The following is a 21,681-nucleotide window of genomic DNA, read 5'->3' on the forward strand; positions in this document are numbered from 1 at the left end:
CAAGCTCAGAAATTTGATCAAATCTCTCTGCTACTTCAAAAGTTATCATTGGCTACCTATTGAACAGAGCATAGTGTTCAAACTATTAACTCTCACTTTTAAGATCTATAGGATTGGTGGACTATCTGGCAACCCTTACCATTCCATATTCTCCTTTCCGTCTTCTTCGTTCTATCAATGATCATTGTCTCGCTCTTCATAACCCCAAATCTGCTCAGCTGGAATCTACCAGACATCATGCTTTTCTCTTCACCGCCATCTTCATATGGAATTTCTTTCCCCTGAATATCTGTGTGGAATTATCTTTTAAGTTAACTTTGCTGTAAAAACATGGCTTTTCTATCAAGCTTTCAACCCTACATAAGATTTCAGAGAAACATGACAGCAGGGTTCATTGCTTTTCCTTGTCTCCCTCATGTCCCCACTAGTCTTTCTCTCTCATTTCTGCTTCTCTTAATCTTTTTGGCTGAGTTTAATCATTTCTTGGATGTGTGTGTTGTTCTTTCCTATCAGTTATTGTAGTTTCTTTCCTCCTGTGGCATTTTCCTTTTAGATTGTAAACCACTTAGAATTGCAAGTTAGTTTAGACAGTATAGTAAGCTTCACTGTCCTTGGCAGTAGTCTTAAGCACTGCCTCTTCATGCATATCTTAACTTGATTAAAATATCATCTTTACCCAGCTGCTTGAATGGTTTTCTTTAAATTAATTTTATTATTCTAGACTAGACTTCAGCTCCCTTTCTACTCCTTCCCAAACACAATCTGCCATCAATTATTGTGTGAAAAGGAAGAAAGACAGAGAATATGCAGGAGTAGATCCTGAGGTCACATAATCCACAGGGAAAAAAGTAACTGTTTTCTTCATGTGTGAAGTCTTGTAAGTGATCACCGAAAGGAGGAGTATGAGGTTAAAATACTGAAAATACTTTAGGTTGGGTTAGTGAGTGCACATTGCTAAAATTTTGACAATAGGTGTCTATAATGAGGTGGAGCTCAATGTATCTATCCCTAATCCCTATAAACGTCTGAAATAATGTTCCTGCTCCACAAGAATGATTCCTACTTCATGCATTATCACAAGGTACAGAACACATACAGCTGCAGTTGGAGGGGTGAAGAGGCACTGAATATTTGTATGAAAGGGGCAGCAGGCAGGGAGACCCCCTACAATGCTTGGACTGGTAATGATCAGCTATTTACTGTAACTAGTTACCTGCAGTAAGGGAGTGCAGCACAGTGAGTGGAAGGCAGACCACTGCACACTGCAAAAGGAAGTGTTGATGCCCCTGTACAAGTTGTTGGTGAGGCCCAGGGGTGTGCTGGTAAATTTTTAACAGGCTCTTTCTCCGGACGTAGCCAGCTCTGCAATTGGAAGGGCCAGGGGTGGCCGGGGGGAGCAACACTTGCCTCTTTCTCCTTCCTCCCTTCGTGTGGGCACGCTTCGTGTGGGCATACCTTTGCTGGCAGCCAATAAATGGACTGCCACCACTCCCAACGTCTTGCTCTGAGCAGCATGCTGGAACTTCTCACACATGCTAGAGAAGTCCCAGCCTGCTGCTCAGAGCTGGAAACAAGGAGCGGGGAGCAGCAGCAGTCTATTTACTTGGCTGGCAGGGCTCAGCATCCCCACCAGCAAAGTAAAAGAGAATTCAGCAGGGGGCCCAAGCCCACATTTTGGGAGTCAGTTGTTAAAGTAGCCATGGAGGGCCCTACTTTAACAACCGGCTCCCAAAATTCTTAAAACCTTAACAACCAGCTCTTGCGAGCCTGTGAGAGCCTGCTCCAGCACACCACTGGTCAGGCCCCACCTGGAGTATTGTGTTCAGTTTTGGAGGCCGTACCTTGCGAAGGATGTTAAAAAAATGGAAGCGGTGCAAAGAAAAGCTACGAGAATGGTACGGGATTTGCGTTCCAAGACGTATGAGGAGAGACTTGCTGACCTGAACATGTATACCCTGGAGGAAAGGAGGAACAGGGGTGATATGATACAGACGTTCAAATATTTGAAAGGTATTAATCCGCAAACAAATCTTTTCCGGAGATGGGAAGGCGGTAGAACGAGAGGACATGAAATGAGGTTGAAGGGGGGCAGCCTCAGGAAAGATGTCAGGAAGTATTTTTTCACGGAGAGGGTGGTGGATGCTTGGAATGCCCTCCTGCGGGAGGTGGTGGAGATGAAAACGGTAACGGAATTCAAACATGCGTGGGATATGCATAAAGGAATCCTGTGCAGAAGGAATGGATCCTCAGAAGCCTAGCCGAAATTGGGTGGCGGAGCAGGTGGGGGGAAGAGGGGTTGGTGGTTGGGAGGCGAGGATAGTGGAGAGCAGACTTATACGGTCTGTGCCAAAGCCGGTGATGGGAGGTGGGACTGGTGGTTGGGAGGTGGGAAGCACTGCTGCGCAGACTTGTACGGTCTGTACCCTGAATAAGGCAGGTACAAATCAAGGTAAGGTTTACACATATGTTGTCTTGTTGGGCAGACTGGATGGACCGTGCAGGTCTTTTTCTGACGTCATCTACTATGTTACTATGTTACTATGTTATCCCAGGGAAGTCTGTATAGGAAATTCACTTTGAAGTAGCATTGTTTGCTGTTTAAAAAAAAATCACAGATACTACCTCCTATCAGATATCTCTATGAGATTAAATGAAGAGCCTTACCTTCTTTCTTAGTCCTAGATGGTTCAGGGGTTGCATTTAATTCAGATTTCCATGGTTCCTGTATGTTTTTATATGTGATCTCTTCATCCTCTTCCTTCTGTTTAGAGCCTGCAATAAGACCTAGGAGAGCAGTGTTAGCTGCAGATACTATTGAAATAACTGAAATCAGTGTCTCCATGAATTGAAGGGGAACGGAGAGGGAGACTCCTTTACCTGCCTGCTGAGGCTCAGGGCATTTGGGTTTCTTAGAATAGGACACGAATTTCAGATTGTTATAAGTAACATCAGCCATCTCTGACACATTCTATTGCTAAACACAATCTCACCTCACTTCTTTGAGAAAGAGGAACTTGATCGGGTTTTATCACACAAAAAGGAAGTCAGAAATTAAGAGACATGTCAAGCAAATCTTATTTCAGATAGCTTCATGTTTGTGTACTGCAAAGTGGCAGACATTCCAACCCTGACCCCTGAGCACCCCCAGAATAACCTCTCCAGACTGAAAAGAGATCAGGTGAATGTGAGCAGAAAGGAGTATTTTAACTTGGGTCTGGAGATTTTCATCCTTGGTAAGAGACTAGAAAATATGTAATTGGTTGCAGTAAATTTACTTAAAACAATAACCTCAATATAAAAATAGTATTATTTGTGTGCTCAGAAAATCCCAGTGTATCAGTGGCGTAGCCAGACGGCCAATTTTGGGTGGGCCTGAGCCCAAAGTGGGTGGGCACAAAGTTTTCTCTCTGTCTCAGCCCCCTTCCTCCCTGCACTCTCCTCATCTCCCCTGGCACCTCCCAATTCAAAATATAATTTAGCTCATAAAGATCCCCAAGCTCTGTCAGCTGAAAACTTCCTTCGAAGACAGCCACAAATCCCTTTTACCAAACTTGGCAGGCAGCAATAGCAACAATGCCTTGAGTCACCGATGCTGGCACCCCATGCATGCTTAGTTATCGGTGGCTCAAGGATGTTGCCGCCATCTGCCAAGCTTAGTAGAAGGGAGTTTTAGCTGCTTTTAGAGGAGGTCCTCAGCTGATGTAGGTTGGGGATCCCCACCAGCTACAGCAAGGGTCGGGACTAGTGTTAGACATGCTAGGGCCCAGACTCTCACCAGATACAGAACAAGGGATCACAAATTAGAAATAAAAATATGTAGACAAAAATTGAACTCGGAACCTCAGCATGTTACAGTGGAGAAATAAAATCAGAAATATATTTCTTTTTTCCTACTGAACACAATAAAATGATATCTGCTGTGCACATTTCTCAAGCTAACAAATTTCAGTTAATAAATTCAAAATAAAATGTCTTTCCTACCTTTGTTGTCTGGTCATTTTATTTTTCCATTATGTTGGTTCAAGTTTCTCTATTCCACTTTCCTGTCTTTCTGTTAATTCTCCTTCAAGCAGCTGCTCTTCATTTGTCTTTCTCCACTCTCATTCCATTCCCTCACTACACTGACATATTGATGTTTGTTTCATTTTAGCTCATTCCTATCTTCCTGCTCTCTGTCCACTCAAATTTCATCTTCTAATCCTTTTCACTTTTCAGATACCTGATTTCCATCTCCTTCTTTCACCCACTAGCTCTCCTATTCCCCATCTCACTCCTTCTCCAGCCTTCATCTTCAATCTACTCCCCGTAATCACTATCATCCTCTCGTTCATTTCCTTACCACCCCCTTGGCCTTCCACATGGTTCCACCATCCCAGTGTCTGCCTCCTTCCAACCCTTCTAGCCCAGCATCTGCTCCCTCTTTCTCCTCTCTCCACCCTCTATCCCCTCCTAGCATCTTCCTGTCCTTTCTCTCTATCCTCTTGCCCCTTCCCCCAGGGGCCAGCATTTCTCCCCCTCTTCCATCCCACCCACATTCCAGCATTTCTCCCTCACTGTCTTCTACCCCTGGATCCTACATCTCCCTCCTTCTTCCCCCTCCTCTGCCCTCATGGTCAACATTGTTCCCTCTTTTCCTCTTCTCTCTCACCCTTGCATCCCAAGTCTAACATCTGTTTCCCCCCTTGCAGCATCTCTTCCACCACCATGAAACATTTCTCCTTCATCCCTCTCTCCCCTGTGCAGTACATTTTCCTCCCCTCCCTCCCAGGTCCAACATTTCTCCTTCTTTTGTCATTCATCCCTCCTTCCCTCCCCACCCTACATCCAGCAATTATCCCTCTCTCTCCCCAATAATGATCCCATTTCTTCTACTCTCCCATGCATGTCTCCCTCTCCTACACCCCCCTGCATCTCTCCCTCCCCTCCCTAACAATTTCCCTCACTCCTACACCCCCTGTGTAGCATCTCTTTTCTTTCCCTCCCCTCCACTCCAACGCCCAAGCAGCCCAACAATTTTATCCTCGCCAACCCCCCCCCCCCCCCCCCCCCATGCAGCAACAGGAGCATCACGGCACCGCAGCACGTTTCAAAGGGTTGCTGGCAGCATGTAAGAGAGAATTGCTGCAGTGCTGCTGATGACCCAGAAGCCTTCCCTCTGTTGCGCGGATTTCAGGTCAGACTCAGCCAGCAGCAGTGATTCTTACACGCTGCCAGCAACCCTTTGAACCGGCGCAGCAGAAGAAGGAAGGCAGCTTCGGTCCCTGCATTTTTTTTCTTCGATCGTCGCCGGTAGCGCTGCCATTCACACAGGCAGCTTCGCTCCCTTCTGCCGCGTCCATCCGGCCCATTCTGATGCACTTCCTGTGTACGTAGGGCCAGATGGACGCAGCAAAGGGGGGCAGAGCTGCCTGTGTGAATGGCAGCGCTGCCGGCGACGATCGAAGAAAAGAATGCAGCGCTGGCGGGGAGAACGAATTTCCGCGAGCGACGTGGGCGGGCGGGCCTGGACGGAAAGTGGGTGGGCCTGGGCCCACCCAGGCCCACCCGTGGCTACGCCCCTGCAGTGTATAAAGTTATTGCAATGAGTGAGCAACTACTTTTCAATCATTGCATACTACAAGTTTGTCCAAAGCCAAGATAATAAAACAACTCAGTACTTATCCTGAAAAAAAATAGGCTGATACAATTGTGCAAGATGAGATCTATCAGGAGATTGGAGTTCCACATGTTGCTATTGTATATTCCTTCCTATACTAGACCTGTAATATGGTACTAGGCCTGTAATATGGCTCTGTTCGCCCTCAGGTTTCCTAGCCTTGCTGTTCTCAGCATATTTTTAGTCTCTTCCTGCAGCTGCATGTAACCTACAGTGCTTTCTCAGGAAATGGGGAGTACATGTTACATGTCAAGGTGACATTGGGAAGGAACTGAGGCTATGCAGTCCATATGTGGCAGATATAATTGGATATAACCTTGGTGGTGTTGAGAGACCAAGAACCTAGCTGACCCCAAGATGTTCCAACGGAAATATGTGTTCAGAGAAGAAGGACACCAGGTGATTTATAATATCTACTTGCCTGCTACATGGTTATTTGCATGCTGTGAGCACGCTTTACTGATAAGGGATTAGCCAATTGCCACAAAGTGGCATGCGCACACAAGAGGAGATAATGATACAATGTAGGAAATTGCCATATATGTATACATGTAAAAAATAACAGAATATAACAGGAAAATCCATATATGATCACAAGTTAGTTTAGGAGAAATCACATGATTTATTATTCCAGCCTCTAGGGCTGAAGTGTTTTCCCCTCCTCAGGGACAAGATTACACACTATGCAGTGCAGTCTTTCATGTGAATCATACAAATATAGGGGATATAACCAGTGAGAGGTTCTAGTGTAGGCAGTTTTAGATTTCATATCTCCTACCTCTGACCATTAGGAGTAGCCTAACGGTTAGTGCAGCAGCCCGAGAACCAGGGGAACAGGGTTTGATTCCTATTACAAATTCTTGTGACTCTGGGCAAGTCACTTATCCTCCATTGCTCCGTGTACAAGCTAAGTACCTGAACCTGTACATAGTATGTAAACCGCTTTGATTGTAACCACAGAAAAGCAGTATAAGTTCCATCCCCTTTCCTTTGTAAAGAAGAACCTTCAAGCCTAGCGTTTCTCAGTGTAAACCTCAGAGATTTGGGGGCCCTTTTACGGAGCGGCGATAAGCCCATTGCTAAAAGGGAAGTACCGCCAGGCTACCGCAGCAGCCCAGCAGTAGTTCCCTCCCCCAGTGCACGCCATTTCCGATGCTGCACAAATATTTCAATCTTTGTAGCGCCAGTGTAGCCCGAAATGGACTTTCGGCAGGTGAGACCTGCCCTTTATCCGCTGCGGTAAAAGGGGGCCTCGGCGTGCATCAAAATCATACACCGATCGCCAGCAGGCAACAGAACCTACAAAGTTGCTTACCTGTGTGAGTGCATGCGGATGGCACATCCCCTGTGGTTTAGGAATGTCTTAAGGCAGAAGGATAACATATTTTATCACCCAGCACCAAGTCTCAGGGCCCCCAGTACAGCTAGCCTGATCTAATAAGGAAACCAAGGAGCCCTTTTACTAAGGCACATAGGTGCCTACGTGCGTCAAAATGGCACTACTGCCTGGCTACCGAGTGCCCTGGGTGGTAATTCCACTTGTGGCGCACGCTCAAAACACAGGGTATTTTCTACCATAGGGCACTTACCCGGGGGTAATCAGCAGTTGGTGCATGCTTACGGAGTTGGTCTTGAGACCAGACTCTGACAAGTGTAGAAGGTATTCAAGCAGGGTCCGTGTAGGACAAGAAAAAGGATCTAGGGCCTTGCTGTCACACCAGACGGCAAACCTCCTCCATTTGAAAGAGTAACACTTTTTTGTGGAATCTTTCTTGGAAGCAAGCAAGACTCGGGAGACACCCTCTGAAACACCTAAGGAGGCAATTTCTAAGCTCTCAACATCCAGGCCGTGAGAGCCAGAGACTGGAGGTTGGGATGTAGAAGTGACCCCTTGTTCTGGGTGACGAGGGTCGGAAAACAGTCCAATCTCCACGGTTTTTCAGAGGACAACTCCAGAAGAAGAGGGAACCAAATCTGACGCGGCCAAAAGGGCGCAATCAGAATCATGGTTCCGCGGTCTTGCTTGAGTTTCAGCAAACTCTTCCCTACTACAGGTATGGGAGGATACGCATACAGAAGGCCTGTTCCCCAATGTAAGAGAAAAGCATCTGATGCTAGTCTGTTGTGGGCCTGAAGCCTGGAACAGAACTGAGGGACTTTGTGATTGATCTGAGTGGCAAAAACATCTACCGAGGGGGTGCCTCATGCTCGGAAGATCTTGTGGGCTACTCCCATGTTGAGTGACCACTTGTGAGGTTGCATTATCCTGCTCAGTCTGTCGGCCAGACTGTTGTTTACGCCTACCAGATAAGTGGCTTGAAGAAACATGCCGTGACGGTGTGCCGAAAGCCACATCTGGACGGCTTCCTGACACAGAGGGCGAGATCCGGTGCCCCCCTCCTTGTTGGTGTAATACATAGCAACCTGATTGTCTGTCTGAATTAAAATGATTTGGTTGGACAGCTGATCTCTGAAAGCTTTTAGGCCGTTCCAGATCGCTCGCAGTTCCAGGAGGTTGATCTGAAGACCTTTTTCCTGAAAGGACCAAGATCCTTGAGTGTGAAGCCCACCTACATGTGCTCCCCACCCCAGGAGGGATGCAACCGTCGTCAGTACTTTTTGTGGCTGAGGAATTTGGAATAGACTTCCCAAGGTCAAATTGGATCAAATCATCCACCACTGAAGGGAATTCTGAAAGTCGGTGGGCAGTTGGATTACATCCTCTAGATCCCCAGCAGCTTGATACCACTGGGAAGCTAGGGTCCATTGAGCTGATCTCATATGTAGACGTGCCATGGGAGTTACATGAAACTGTGGAGGCCATGTGCCCCAGAAGTCTCAACATCTGCCGAGCTGTGATCTGTTGACACGCTCGAACCTGGACACCAGGGACAGGAGGTTGTCTGTCCTTGCATCGGGAAAATAAGCTTGAGCTGTCTTTGTGCCCAACAGAGCCCCAATGAATTCCAACTTCTGTACTGGGGTGAGATGGGACTTGGAATAATTGATCACGAAACCCAGTAGCTCTAGCACCTGAATAGTCATTCACATGGACTGTAGAGCGCCTGCCTCCGAGGTGCCCTTCACCAGCCAATTATCGAGATAAGGGAACACATGCACTCCCAGTCTGCATAGCGATGCTGTTACTACTGCCAGACACTTTGTAAACACTCTGGGTGCAGACGCCAGACCAAAAGGCAATACACGGTACTGAAAGTGCTGAGTTCCCAGCTGAAATCGAAGATACTTCCTGTGAGCTGGAAGTATCGAGTTCCTCTGCAAGTACCTGTTTATGCTGGGAACTGTATGAATGAGCTCCTGGTGTGCAATTGGGAGGTTTAGATTCCAGATTGAGGGTGTATCCTAACCGGACTATTTCAAGAACCCACCGGTCGGAGATTATAAGAGGCCACCTTTGGTGAAAAAATATCAACCTCCCTCCAAACGGCAAGTCGTCCGGTACAGACACTTTTATTGAGGCTATTCACATGTAGAAGATGGCCGACTGATAGGAAGCACCGCGAGGAGCTCCGCTGAATTGGTCGGTCGGAAGATCGGTTTTCCGGCGCTCACGGTTGTAGTGTAAGCCCTGGACACATAATCTTCTCACTGACTCCGGAAACTCACGGTCCGACTGCGTGCTCCCCGGCAGAACAACCCAGGAGGGATCCTTTCGAGTGGATGCCCTGGTTGACCAGGCCTCAGCCTTGCCGATCCCAGGAACCCTCGCGCCGCCGCCGTCGCGCCCCCCCCCCCTGGCAGGAATTGCCCGGGAGTCAAGTCACAGCGGAGAAAAGAGTGAGCCCACCAGCGGCCTCCGACACTGGACGCGGATCGCCTACGGACAACTCGTGAGGCCCGCCTTGGCTTGGCTTGGCGCCCCTGACCCATCAACCCAACCACCCGGGTGCAATCTACCCGTGTGGCAGCGCCTGAAGCACCCAACCAGGGGTGTGAAGATGACGCTTCTCTCCCACTCTCCAGCAGGCCTCACTGGCCTGTGGCCTCTGAACAGGACTCCAAACCGTCTCTTTCTAGCATCCTGAGCAATCCAACCTGTTTTAATCTACCCCTCCATAGACCCCCGTGGGATCCTTCCACACGGAGGTGTACAGAGGGTTTGTTCTTCTAAGATCTTTTTAACCGCCTCCCTGAATTCCAGTGACACCCCTTCCCATGGGTATCGGCGCTGGGGAGGCATCAGAAGGCGCAGTTCAAATCTAATTCCCATGACCACAGCTTTCTGTCTATTTGGATCTAAATGAATCTTTGGCTATTTATGTTCCCACATAAATTCTATGAAAAGTCTATAAAACTGTTTCAGTGAGAAATCTTACTTGTGTGTGCGTGTGAGTTAGTTTGCAAAACAGATAGAAGATAGAGAATAAATTGAAGCAAGGACAGAAACAGTGTAGTTAAAGAAATAGTCTTTTTATTCTTACCAAATCAGACTTTAATCAGATACATTCATCAGACAAATTCTGGATTCAGCTGACCGGAGCTCTGCGTCCTAGATGCGTTGGGGAGAACCTCCAAAAATCTGTCTAATTCTCATCTCTTTTATAGGAGCTGGTCTCAATACAAGTCTATGGCAAGACACTTTTTTTTCCTTAATCTTGCATAACCTCTGAATCATACTTTACAACCGGTCAGGTGCCCATCTTTCCGTTTTAGCTATTGCAAGTTATTGTGCAATTTCCCTTTTTGTCAACAACTTCTTAGATACGGATATCCAAACATCCAAACATGGACAAATCTGTCTCATATCATCTTGTGATCTGGGTGCCATCTTATAAAGACAGACTCCGTGTTATGAACCAAACTTCTTATCATTTCTGTCTTTAATTTCTGCATCATGTGTGTTACACTCAATTTGGAAGTTGCACCAGGTTTCATTAGAACTCACCAAGCAGTCCTGCTCTTGCAGGCTCTCTGCTATAAGGCCATCAGCTTGTTATCAGGCCTAGTCAGTGCTTTTCAGCTGGTTAAAGCTATGTAGCTTGGCCCACCACTATTCCAGTGGATAGGTCTTAAGCTAGAACACATATTAACTTGCAGGAAAAGCAAGTCCTTGCTCAGCCAGTCATAGATTTTTAAACCTAGCTGGTATTTTTACAGCCTGAGTCCTAAAATCTGGCCTTCCACCCTTCCGGTGGGCATCCAGTGAGGGCCTCAAGCTCCTGGGCCCCTTTCTCACTCAGGGTGAGCTGGTTCTCAGTATGCAAATTGTATATTCAGGCATATTCAGCATATTCAGGCAATTCTTTATTCCAGCCCCTGGGCACAGTTCTTCTAGCTTAAATACATTATACATTTACATATCTTCACACTGAGCCTCCCCACACAGATTCCTGGGCTCAGCATTAACCTCAATACTTTGGGGACTTCTAACCCCAGGCTTTGCAGCCTGCTTCTCAGTACTGGGACACACAGCCCTACCTCTTCTTTGGACACCCAGTCCTTCCTTCCTTGGACACCCAGTCCTTTCTTTGAACACACAGTTCCTCTAAGTACTGAGGCTACACAGTCCAACACTAATGCTTTAGGGACTTCTTACCTCAGCCTGTTTTTCTTCCTTGAGCACACAGTCCACCACAAGTCCATAGGGTTTAGCCAGTTCTTTCCAGGGGGATCCTCTTTCTTCAGTTACCAGCTGTCTTCTTTTTCTTTCACCCTCAGATGGGGTATAAAGTGGTTAACTAGCTACACAGGACCCAGCCCATAACCTCCTACACCTGTGGACCTCCCAGGGCTCTCCCCGGCCCTAGCGACCGCCACCTATTCTCCTAGCGCCCTCTAGTGGCCTACCCCGGACATCCTGGACATTTTTAGGGGAACAGCGCCATCTAGGGGGCTGCCCAGGATAGGTCGGCCTCTTACTTATCACAGGGGACTCCATCGCCGGCCAGCACCACTCGTCCAGGTACAGACAGCGAACTAACAAGGTGGAACGGATCTCCTTTGACTGCCAAGACAAAGGGATTGAAGTTTTCTGCCACAAATCGTCTGGATTCCAGTGGCTTGGTTGATGCCTTCACTGGTTTGCTTAAGTTCTGGCCATTCAGAAAGGCTCTTCATCAGCAAACCCTGCTCCAGATCGCTCCAGTCCGTCTTTTCCTGCGTGTTCCAGTCCTGTCACTCAGCTCTCTTCTGTTCCAGCCCACCTGATCCAGCTTGTTCCAGTGTGTTTCAGCCCAGCTCTCCTCTGCCCATCTTGTTCCAGTCCACCTGATCCAGCCAGCTCCAGCTCGCTCCAGTCCTGCCACCCAGCTCGCCCAGCCGCAGTCCGTCGGATCCAGTTTCTCCCTGTTTGTTCCAGCTACCTGCTCCTGCCTCTCCTTGCTTGTTCCAGCTACCGCAGTCCGTCGGATCCAGCTTCTCCCTGCTTGTTCCAGCCGCAGTCCGTCGGATCCAGCTTCTCCCTGTTTGTTCCAGCCATCTGCTCCAGCCTGTTCCAGCCTGCCTGACCCAGCTCATCCAGCTCGTCCCAGTCCATCCACTCCAGCTTCTTCCAGCCCACCTGATCCAGCTTATTCTAACCCGCCTGCTCAGCTTCCCCCTGTTTGCTCCAGTCCTTCTGCTTCAGCAGTGCCAGACCGCCTGATCCAGCTTGTTCCTGTCCACCTAATCCAGCCTCTCCCTGCTTGTTCCAGCTTTTTCCAGCTACCTGCTCTGGCTTGTCCCAGTCCGTCGGTTCCAGCTTGTTCCAGCTACCTGCTCTGGCTTGTCCCAGTCCGTCGGATCCAGCTTGTTCCAGCTACCTGCTCCAGCCTGCCACTCAGCTCTTCTCTGTTCCAGCCCACCTGATCCTGCTTGTTCCAGCGTGTTTCAGCTCCAGCTTGTCCCAGTCCGTCGGATCCAGCTTATCCCTGCCTGTCCCAATCATCTGCTCCGGCTTGTTCCAGCCCGCCTGATCCAGCTCGTTCAGCCTCTCCCTGCCTGCTACCAGCTAGCCGCAGTCCATCGAATATAGCCTCTCCCACCTTCTCCCCGATCGTTCCAGTCCATCTGCACCAGCATGCTCCACACCGCCTGATCAGCTACCTGCCCCAGCTTGCCGCAGTCCGTCGGATCCAGCTTCTCCCAGCTCCTCCCTGCTCGTTCCAGTCCATCTGCACCAGCTTGTTCCAGCCTGCCTGATCAGCTACCTGCTCCAGCCTGCCGCAGTCCATCGGTTCCAGCTTCTCCTTGCTCGTTCCTGTCCATCTGCACCAGCTGTTCCAGCCCGCCTGCTAGCTTGTCAGCCATTGACTTACTTACCTGCTAACTTGTCAGCCATTGACTTACCTGCTCTCCAGTCCATCAATTCCATCAATTGCTTGTTAAATAGCTTGTCAGCCATTGACTTACTTGCCTGCTAACTTGTCAGCCACTGACTCACCTGCTCTCCAGTCCATCAATTGCTTGTTAAAAAGCTTGTCAGCCATAGACTTACTTGCCGGCTAACTTGTCAGCCACTGACTTACCTGCTCTCCAGTCCATCAATTCCATCAATTCCCCCTACTCGTTTCTGTCCATCTGCACCAGCTTGTTCCAGCCCGCCTATCCCCTGTCACTACACATACACCTGCGACTCCTCAATCACTACTTATGGCCCCTGTCCACATTCTCTTCCTTGCCCTGTCCCTTCCTAATCTTTTTCCCCTCCCCCTACCGCTGTCTACCGCTGGAAATCATTGCCCCCCCATGCCCCCTCCCGTCCTACTCGCTACAGCAATACCCTATTCACCCCCATCCCTCACCACCTCACCATCTCTCTTGTCCCCCTCCTCCTTCCTAGCTCTTAACCTTCAACACCTCCTTCCTGCCATTAACCCATCACCATTCCTCCTACGTGCATCCCGTCTTCATCGCCTTCGTCGCCCGACCTCCCCCACCCTCCTCCGCACTCTCTTGCTCCTCCTCTTGCTATCCGCGGGAGACATTAATCCTAACCCAGGCCCCCCCCTCACCTTCCTCCCCCTATCCATGCAAACGATTCCGTGAGGTCTCCAATCTCGTCCCTATTCCCCTCCTTCCCCCCTCTTTCCTCCCCTTCTCATGTGCCCTGTGGAATGCCCACTCGGTCTGCAACAAACTGCCCTTCAACCACGATCTCTTCATCTCTTGTTCCCTTCAACTGCTCGCCCTAACTGAAACCTGGCTCTCCCCTGATGACTCTGCCTCAGTCGCGGCCCTTTACCATGGAGGTTATCTCTTCTCCCACACTCCCCGCCCAGCTGGTCGTGGTGGAGGTGTCGGGCTTCTACTCTCGCCCTCCTGTAGTTTCCAACCCCTCCTCCTACCACAGTCTCACTGCTTCTCATCCTTTGAAGCACACTCCATCCGGCTATTCTATCCATTGCCACTCAGAGTGGCAGTCATTTACCGCCCCCCTAATAAATCCCTCTCTTCCTTCCTTACCGACTTTGATGCCTGGCTTTCCGTTTTTCTCGAACCCTCATCTCTGTCCCTCATTCTCGGAGACTTTAACATACACGTTGATGACCAATCCGACCCTCACGCTTCTCGATTCCTCACTCTAACATCCTCCTTCAACCTCCAGCTATGCTCCACTACCCCTACTCACTGAGACGGCCATTGTCTTGACCTCGTCCTCTCCTCTTCCGGCTCTCCCTCCAATTTCCATGCGTCAGCTCTTCCTCTGTCCGATCAACACCTGATCACCTTCACACTTCTTCACCCCTCCCCTCAGCCCCATCCAACTTTAACCACTACCTCCAGGAATCTCCAGGCTATTGACCTTCCTACCCTATCCTCTAGTATTTCTAATCTCCTCCCCTCCATCATGTCCTCCGAGTCTGTCGACAAGGCTGTCTCCGCCTACAATGCCACTCTCTCCTCTGCTCTAGACACCCTCGCACCATCCACCTCCCGTCCCACTAAGCTTACTATTCCCCAGCCATGGCTGACCCCTTGCATCCGTTACCTTCGCTCCTGCGCCCGATCTGCTGAACGCCTCTGGAGGAAATCCCGCACCCACTCAGATTTCCTTCACTACAAATTCATGCTATCCTCCTTCCAATCCTCTCTATTCCTTGCCAAACAGGATTATTACACCCAATTGACCAATTCTCTCAGCTCCAACCCCCGTCATCTCTTTGCCACCCTTAACTCCCTCCTTAAAGTGCCCACCGCTCCCACCCCACCCCCCCGCGACAAGGTGCAAAAGATCAACCTTGAGTTCACTACCAAGCCACCTCCTCCTCCTCACCCTTCAACCCTCTCCCTCAACCAATCAACCTAGGCCTCCTTCTCCTCCTTTCCTGACATCACCGAGGAGGAAACCACTCACCTTCTTTCCTCCTCGAAATGCACCACCTGCTCTTCTGATCCCATCCCCACCAACTTACTTAACATCATCTCTCATACTGTCACCCCCTCCATGTGTCATATCCTCAACCTCTCTCTCTCCACTGCAACTGACCCTGACACCTTCAAGCACGCCGTAGTCACACCTCTCCTCAAAAAACCATCACTTGACCCCACCTGTCCCTCCAACTACCGCCCCATCTCCCTCCTACCCTTCCTCTCCAAAATACTTGAGCGCGCCGTTCACAGCCGCTGCCTCGACTTCCTCTCCTCTCATGCCATCCTCGATCCACTTCAATCCGGTTTTCGCCCTCTACACTCGACAGAAACAGCACTCTCTAAAGTCTGTAATGACCTATTCCTTACCAAATCCAGAGGCCACTACTCCATCCTCATCCTCCTCGATCTATCCGCCGCTTTTGACACTGTCAATCATGATTTACTTCTTGCCACACTGTCCTCATTTGGGTTCTAGGGCTCTGTCCTCTCCTGGTTCTCCTCCTATCTCTCCCACCGCACCTTCAGAGTTCACTCTCATGGATCCTCCTCCACCCCCATCCCGCTATCTATTGGTGTAACCCAGGGATCTGTCCTTGGACCCCTTATCTTCTCAATCTACACCTCTTCCCTGGGCTCCCTTATCTCATCTCACGGTTTCCAGTATCATCTCTATGCTGATGACACCCAGTTGTGTCTCTGCACACCAGACATCACCGCTGAGACCCAGGCTAAGGTATCAGCCTGCTTATCCGACATAGCTGCCTGGATGTCCAACCGCCACCTGAAACTGAACATGTCCAAGACCGAGCTCATCGTCTTTGCACCAAAACCCACTTCTCCTCTTCCTCCACTTTCTATCTCAGTTGATAATACCCTCATCCTCCCCGTCTCATCTGCCCGCTACCTTGGAGTCATCTTTGACTCCTCCCTCTCCTTCTCTGTGCATATCCAGCAGACAGCCAAGACCTGTCGCTTCTTCCTCTTTAATATCAGCAAAATTCGCCCTTTCCTCTCTGAACACACCACCCAAACTCTCGTCCATGCTCTCATTACCTCTCGCCTTGACTACTGCAACTTACTCCTCACCGGCCTCCCACTTAGCCACCTATCCCCTCTTCAATCTGTTCAGAACTCTGCTGCACGTCTTATATTCCGCCAGAACCGATATACTCATATCACCCCTCTCCTCAGGTCACTTCACTGGCTTCCAATCAGATACCGCATTCAGTTCAAGCTTCTCCTTCTTACTTATAAATGCACTCAGTCTGCTGCCCCTCACTACCTCTCTACCCTCATCTCCCCTTACGTCCCAGCCCGAAACCTCCGTTCACAGGACAAATCCCTCCTCTCGTTACCCTTCTCTACCACCGCCAACTCCAGGCTCCGCTCATTCTGCCTCGCCTCACCCTATGCTTGGAACAACCTCCCCGAGTCCTTACGCCAAGCCCCCTCATTGCCCATCTTCAAGTCTTTGCTTAAAGCCCACCTCTTCAATGCTGCATTCGGCACCTAACTCTTACCTTTCAGGAACTCCAGACTGCCCCTATCGGTCTGTCTGCTCACGCGTCTTTTAGATTGTAAGCTCTTTGAGCAGGGATTGTCCTTCTATGTTAAATTGTACAGCGCTGCGTAACCCTAGTAGCGCTTTAGAAATGTTAAGTAGTAGTAGTAGTAGTAGTAACTGGAGCCAGTCAAAAGCCCGTCTCTTGCTTTTGCTGGGGAGCAGTATGGGCCTTAGATGCACGCTGTTGACGAGAACGAGCTTGCTGGGGCTGAGCTTGGGCAGGCTGCCGAGAAGCAGGAGTGTACCTATGCCTAGGATAGGAATAGGGAGCACTCCTCTTCCCCTCAAAATACCTCCTAGATGAGGAGACAGTAGCAGAAGGCGCCCGGTGGGAGAGAGAATCCATAGCATCATTATGCTTCTTGATCTGATCAACAAGATCCTCTACTTTTTCACCAAAAAGGTTGTCCCCCCTGCAAGGAACATCCGCCATTCGCTGCTGGACCGAATGATCCAGGTCAGAGACACGCAACCATGAGAATCTGTGCATCACTATACCCTGAGCAGCGATCCTGGAAGCTACATCAAAAGTGTCAAATGTACCCCTGGCCAGGAACTTTCGACATGCCTTCTGCTGCCTGACCACCTGGCGAAAAGGCTCGGCCAGCTCCGTAGGGAGTGCATCAACCAAACTTGACAGTTGCCGTATCGAGTCCCGCAAGTGCACGCTCGTGAAGAGCTGGTATGATTGAATCTTGGCAGCGAGCATAACGGCCTGATACATCTTCCTCCCAAAAGAATCAAGAGTTCTAGCTTCTCTGCCTGGGGGCGCCGAAGCGTAGTCTCTAGTACTCCTGGCTCTCTTGAGGGCGGAGTCCACCATCATGGAATTGTGCGGTAACTGAGACCGCATCAATCCAGGTTCACCGTGGATCCGATACTGGGATTCAGCTTTCTTCGGGACCACAGGGCCAGACAGAGGGGCCGACCAGTTTCACATAAGGACTTCCTTCAGTACCTTATTTATTTATTTATTATTTATTTATTGCACTTGTATCCCACATTTTCCCACCTATTTGCAGGCTCAATGTGGCTTACAAAGACCGTTTATGGCATCGCCATACCAGGGTGAAGAATACAATTGGTGTTACAAAGAAGTCAAGGAAGGCAAGAGGATCTGGTCACGCAGTTATAGAAAGATATATTCTGAATAAAGGTGGATAGGTGTTGTGTTATACTTAGTTATGGGTTCTCGTGGTTGGCCTTGTTAAAGAGATACGTTTTCAGAGATTTGAGGAAGTTAGTTAATTCGTTGATCATTTTCAGGTGAGTTGGAAGTGCATTCCATAACTGCGTACTCATGTAGGAAAAGCTGGTCGCGTTTGTTAGTTTGTATTTTAATCCTTTACAGCTGGGGAAGTGTAGGTTAAGAAAGGTGCAAGAAGATCTTTTAGCATTTCTGGGGGGTAGGTCCACGAGGTCAAGCATGCAGAGGAACTGTCACAGCCTCTTTAGGTGGAGACTAATAATCCAGGACCTCGAGCATCTCAGTCCTGGGCTCATCCTCATCCTCCACAGGGAAGGGAATAGCCGTGGCCATTTCCCGGACAAAAGAGGAAAAAGACAGACTCTCCGGTGGAGATAGTCTCCTCTCTGGCGGAGGGGAAGGATCAGAGGGAATCCCAAAGGACTCATCAGAAGAAAAGTACCTGAGATCTTCTTCTGACTCCACAAACGCTCTTGCTCAATGTCGGATAAAGCCTGTGTCAAGGTACTTCGACACTGAACCTGCCTCGACATCCTCTATGGCGATATTGAGAGGCCGACGCCCGATCCGACTGCGGCGAAGCTCCCTCCACCAACGCTGAAGGGGAGTCGACCTGGGTGGCAGGCGGCACCGCAGTTGGAGACCTCAATGCAGGAGAAGGGCCAGACACTGCTGCAGCAGATGGTACAGAAGGCGCAAGCACCCCCAACACCGAAGCTGACTGACGTAGCAGTCCCTCTAGAAGTTCTGGAAACAAGGTCTGGATGCGCTCGTCGAGAGCCGCCATCGGAGAAGCCTGCGGGGTCAGTGGAACAGGCAGTGTCAGAATCTATGGAGGCTCGGAAGCAGGCATCAGGCAGCTAGGAGACTGACGCATCGGCACCTCCTATATCGAGGGGAAGCAATCCTCTCGGCACCAACGCTTCTCAGGTGCTGACTCTCTCGACGCCCCGGAGCTCCCGGTACTATGCATTGAAGGAGAACGATGACGGTGCTTCTTCGCCTTCGCTTGACGGCCGCCATCGAGGCTCCTCAGTACCAATGAGGATGTGGAATCCCCAAGTCTCCTTGGGTCTGGGTCCGAAGAAGGTCCTTGGGGACCTGCATAACAGGAGGCCTCGAGGCAGGTGGACCAGCGCGAGTTGGTCTCTTAGTAGCCATTACCTCTGCTCCCGACGTCGATGCTCCTTTCGATGTCGACGCTGCCGCCGCCGACCTGGGTACTGATGTCGAAGGACCGGACTGAGCCCCAAAAAGCTTTTCTCGTTGGGCTTCTTGAGACGCTTGGGTCCGTTTTTTCATACGAAGACACAGACTACAAGCAGCTGGACTATGGTCGGGCCCAAAGCACTGGATACACCAGGCTTGGGTATTGGTACCTGAGATGGTCCAGTTGCACCGAGTACAACGTTTGAAGCCGCTGGGTGTCTTCGATAACATGGAAGGAAAAATGGCTTTGGCTATTCATCTTGACTACTGCAACGCACTTTATGTAGGCTGTAAAGAGCAACTCATCAAGAAACTTCAAACGGCCCAAAACACAGCTGCCAGACTCATATTAGGCAAAACAAAATACGAAAGCGCCAAACCCCTAAGAGAAAATCTACACTGGCTTCCTCTGAAAGAACGTATCGCATTCAAGGTCTGCACTCTGACTCATAAAATCATCCACGGAGATGCTCTGGCCTACATGACAGACCTAATTGACTTGCCACCCAGAAATGCTAAAAGATCAGCAAGTACATTTCTAAATCTCCACTTCCCCAACTGTAAGGGAATAAAATACAAACTAACACATGCATCCAGCTTCGCCTATATGAGTACACAATTGTGGAATGCATTATCAAAAGACATGAAAATAATTCACAACCTAATCAACCTTCATAAATCACTGAAGACCTACCTCTTCAACAAGGCATACCACAAGGACCCATAATAGGAACTGAAATTCACCATCACCTACTTGAAATTCTGAATGTTTCCTCCCTATGCCTTATTGCTTATCTCTTTACATAAGACCAACTACATCTTTACTCTGAAAAACGTTCGACTATCCGTCTGTATAATCTACTATGCCTCAATGTTCTTAATGTAATACCAATTGTATCTTCCATTCTGAAATGTCGATCTATCATGACATCCATATAACTTACCATGTCATTCATGCACACTATGAAATGACAATTATACCTTTTACTCTGGAATGGCAATTGCCATGAAGGAACATTGTAAGCCACATTGAGCCTGCAAATAGGTGGGAAAATGTGGGATACAAAAGCAGCAAATAAAATAAATAAATAAATAAATAAAATAAAAGACGCGATTGTGCCTATTAAAAGAAAAAAGGGCACATTCTCTCCCTACTGCGGTGGCCCACCCTCTCTGAGGTAACTTCCTTTTTCTGCTGGGATGGGCCGCACTGCAGAGAGAGAAGATGTCGGCTGGCTGCAGGGCAGCGCCCGTGAACTGCTGCTGTCACCGGCAAGTTTTGAAACAAATTAAAGGTAGGCTCGGGGGAAGAAGGTTGAGAGAGGTAAAGGGGAGAAATAACAATTGAATATCACTAAAACAGCTTTAAAAATACAGTGCACTCCATTTAAGTGCACGTCGGATAACAGCATGCTCTGTTTAACTGCATGCCGTACTTCGCTCCCGTTTTTGGCACCATCAATTTCTATGGGGACAAACTTCGGTTTAGCGTACCACTGATAAGTGCAAGATTCGCTTATATGCATGGTTCAAGACTGCTCATCTGCAGGAAAGACTCTGCATAAGTAAGCGCATGGAATATGGAAGCCGATTGGCGCGTGACAACCAACAAGATTTCAAATTTACTGCCTCTTTAACTGCCACAGGCAGAATAAGCAAAAGAATGTTGTTAGGGTTTACACCGGGGTCGTCGTCGTGGAGGAACTGTAAGACTAACACTGGCTGAACGAATAAAAGTTCTTAAAAAATTAGAAAACAAACAAAGTCAAGCATCTATTGCTAAAGAATATGGTGTCAATCCCAGTCAAATTTCACGTGTCTTGAAGCAGAAAGACCAATACAAAACGGTCGGGAAAAGCTGAGGAGGTAGAAGATGCTCTTCTTCGGTGGTTTTCTCGAGTCAGGAGCAGACAGTTTCCTGTCAGTGGTCCACTGCTTATGGAGAAAGCTAACCAGGTAGCAGAAAGTCTTGGACTGACTGAATTCAAAGCCACTGTTGGATGGTTGGAAAGATGGAAGGAGAGGAATAGCATAAAATTCAAGAAACAGCATGGTGAGAAACAAGACGCTGATGACTTTGGTGCTGAAAATTGGGTTGTTTCAGTTCTTCCTACCATCTTGAACGAGTTTGCACCTCATGACATTTTCAATGTTGACGAAAATGGTCTCTACTGGCGAGCTATTCCTGATGGAACACTTGCATTCAAACATGCCGAAACTACTGGAGGTAAAATATCGAAGGACCGACTGACAATCCTCCTTTGCTGAAATATGGATGGGAGTGAGAAGTTGGAACCCCTCGTCATTGGAAAGAGCAAACAGCCCCGTTGCTTCAAGAAAGTTAAGCGACTTCCTGTGTCATACGAGGCTAACACAAATTCATGGATGACTGGGGAAATTTGGAAGCAGTGGCTAAAGAAGTTAGACACTAGAATGCGGGCACAAAAGAATCAGATTTTGATGCTTTGTGATAACTGTGATAAAGTGGATGATTTCCCACGAGACTGGATAAGTACTCAGCTTTTCACCTTGCACATTTGTTTTAAAAGATTGAAAGTTTAAAGTATTTAGTCCATTACTTTGCACATTTGGTTTAAAAAGATTGAAAACTTGTAGCACAGTGGTGTCGGGAAGCAATAATATAGAAAAAAAAGAAAAAAGTCTTCCGAACTCACTGCAGGGATACCCGATGAAAGAAACGCTATACCATTTCAGAGCAGTATGCTTGACTGC

The 21,681-nt window shown here is 48.7% G+C and overlaps 1 protein-coding gene across 1 annotated transcript in view; it reads right to left on the minus strand.

Annotated features, from left to right (window-relative positions):
• LOC115461801 (C-type lectin domain family 12 member B-like) overlaps positions 1-21,681 on the minus strand; it is a 179,837-nt gene that overhangs the window by 84,221 nt on the left and 73,935 nt on the right. The window contains exon 6 of the mRNA XM_030191844.1: positions 2,665-2,784. Within this exon, the coding sequence (XP_030047704.1) occupies positions 2,665-2,784 (120 nt within the window). The remainder of the gene's footprint in view (positions 1-2,664; positions 2,785-21,681) is intronic.

The sequence above is a fragment of the Microcaecilia unicolor genome, chromosome 2 (assembly GCF_901765095.1).
Source record: "Microcaecilia unicolor chromosome 2, aMicUni1.1, whole genome shotgun sequence".
NCBI classification, from domain to species: Eukaryota; Metazoa; Chordata; class Amphibia; order Gymnophiona; family Siphonopidae; genus Microcaecilia; species Microcaecilia unicolor.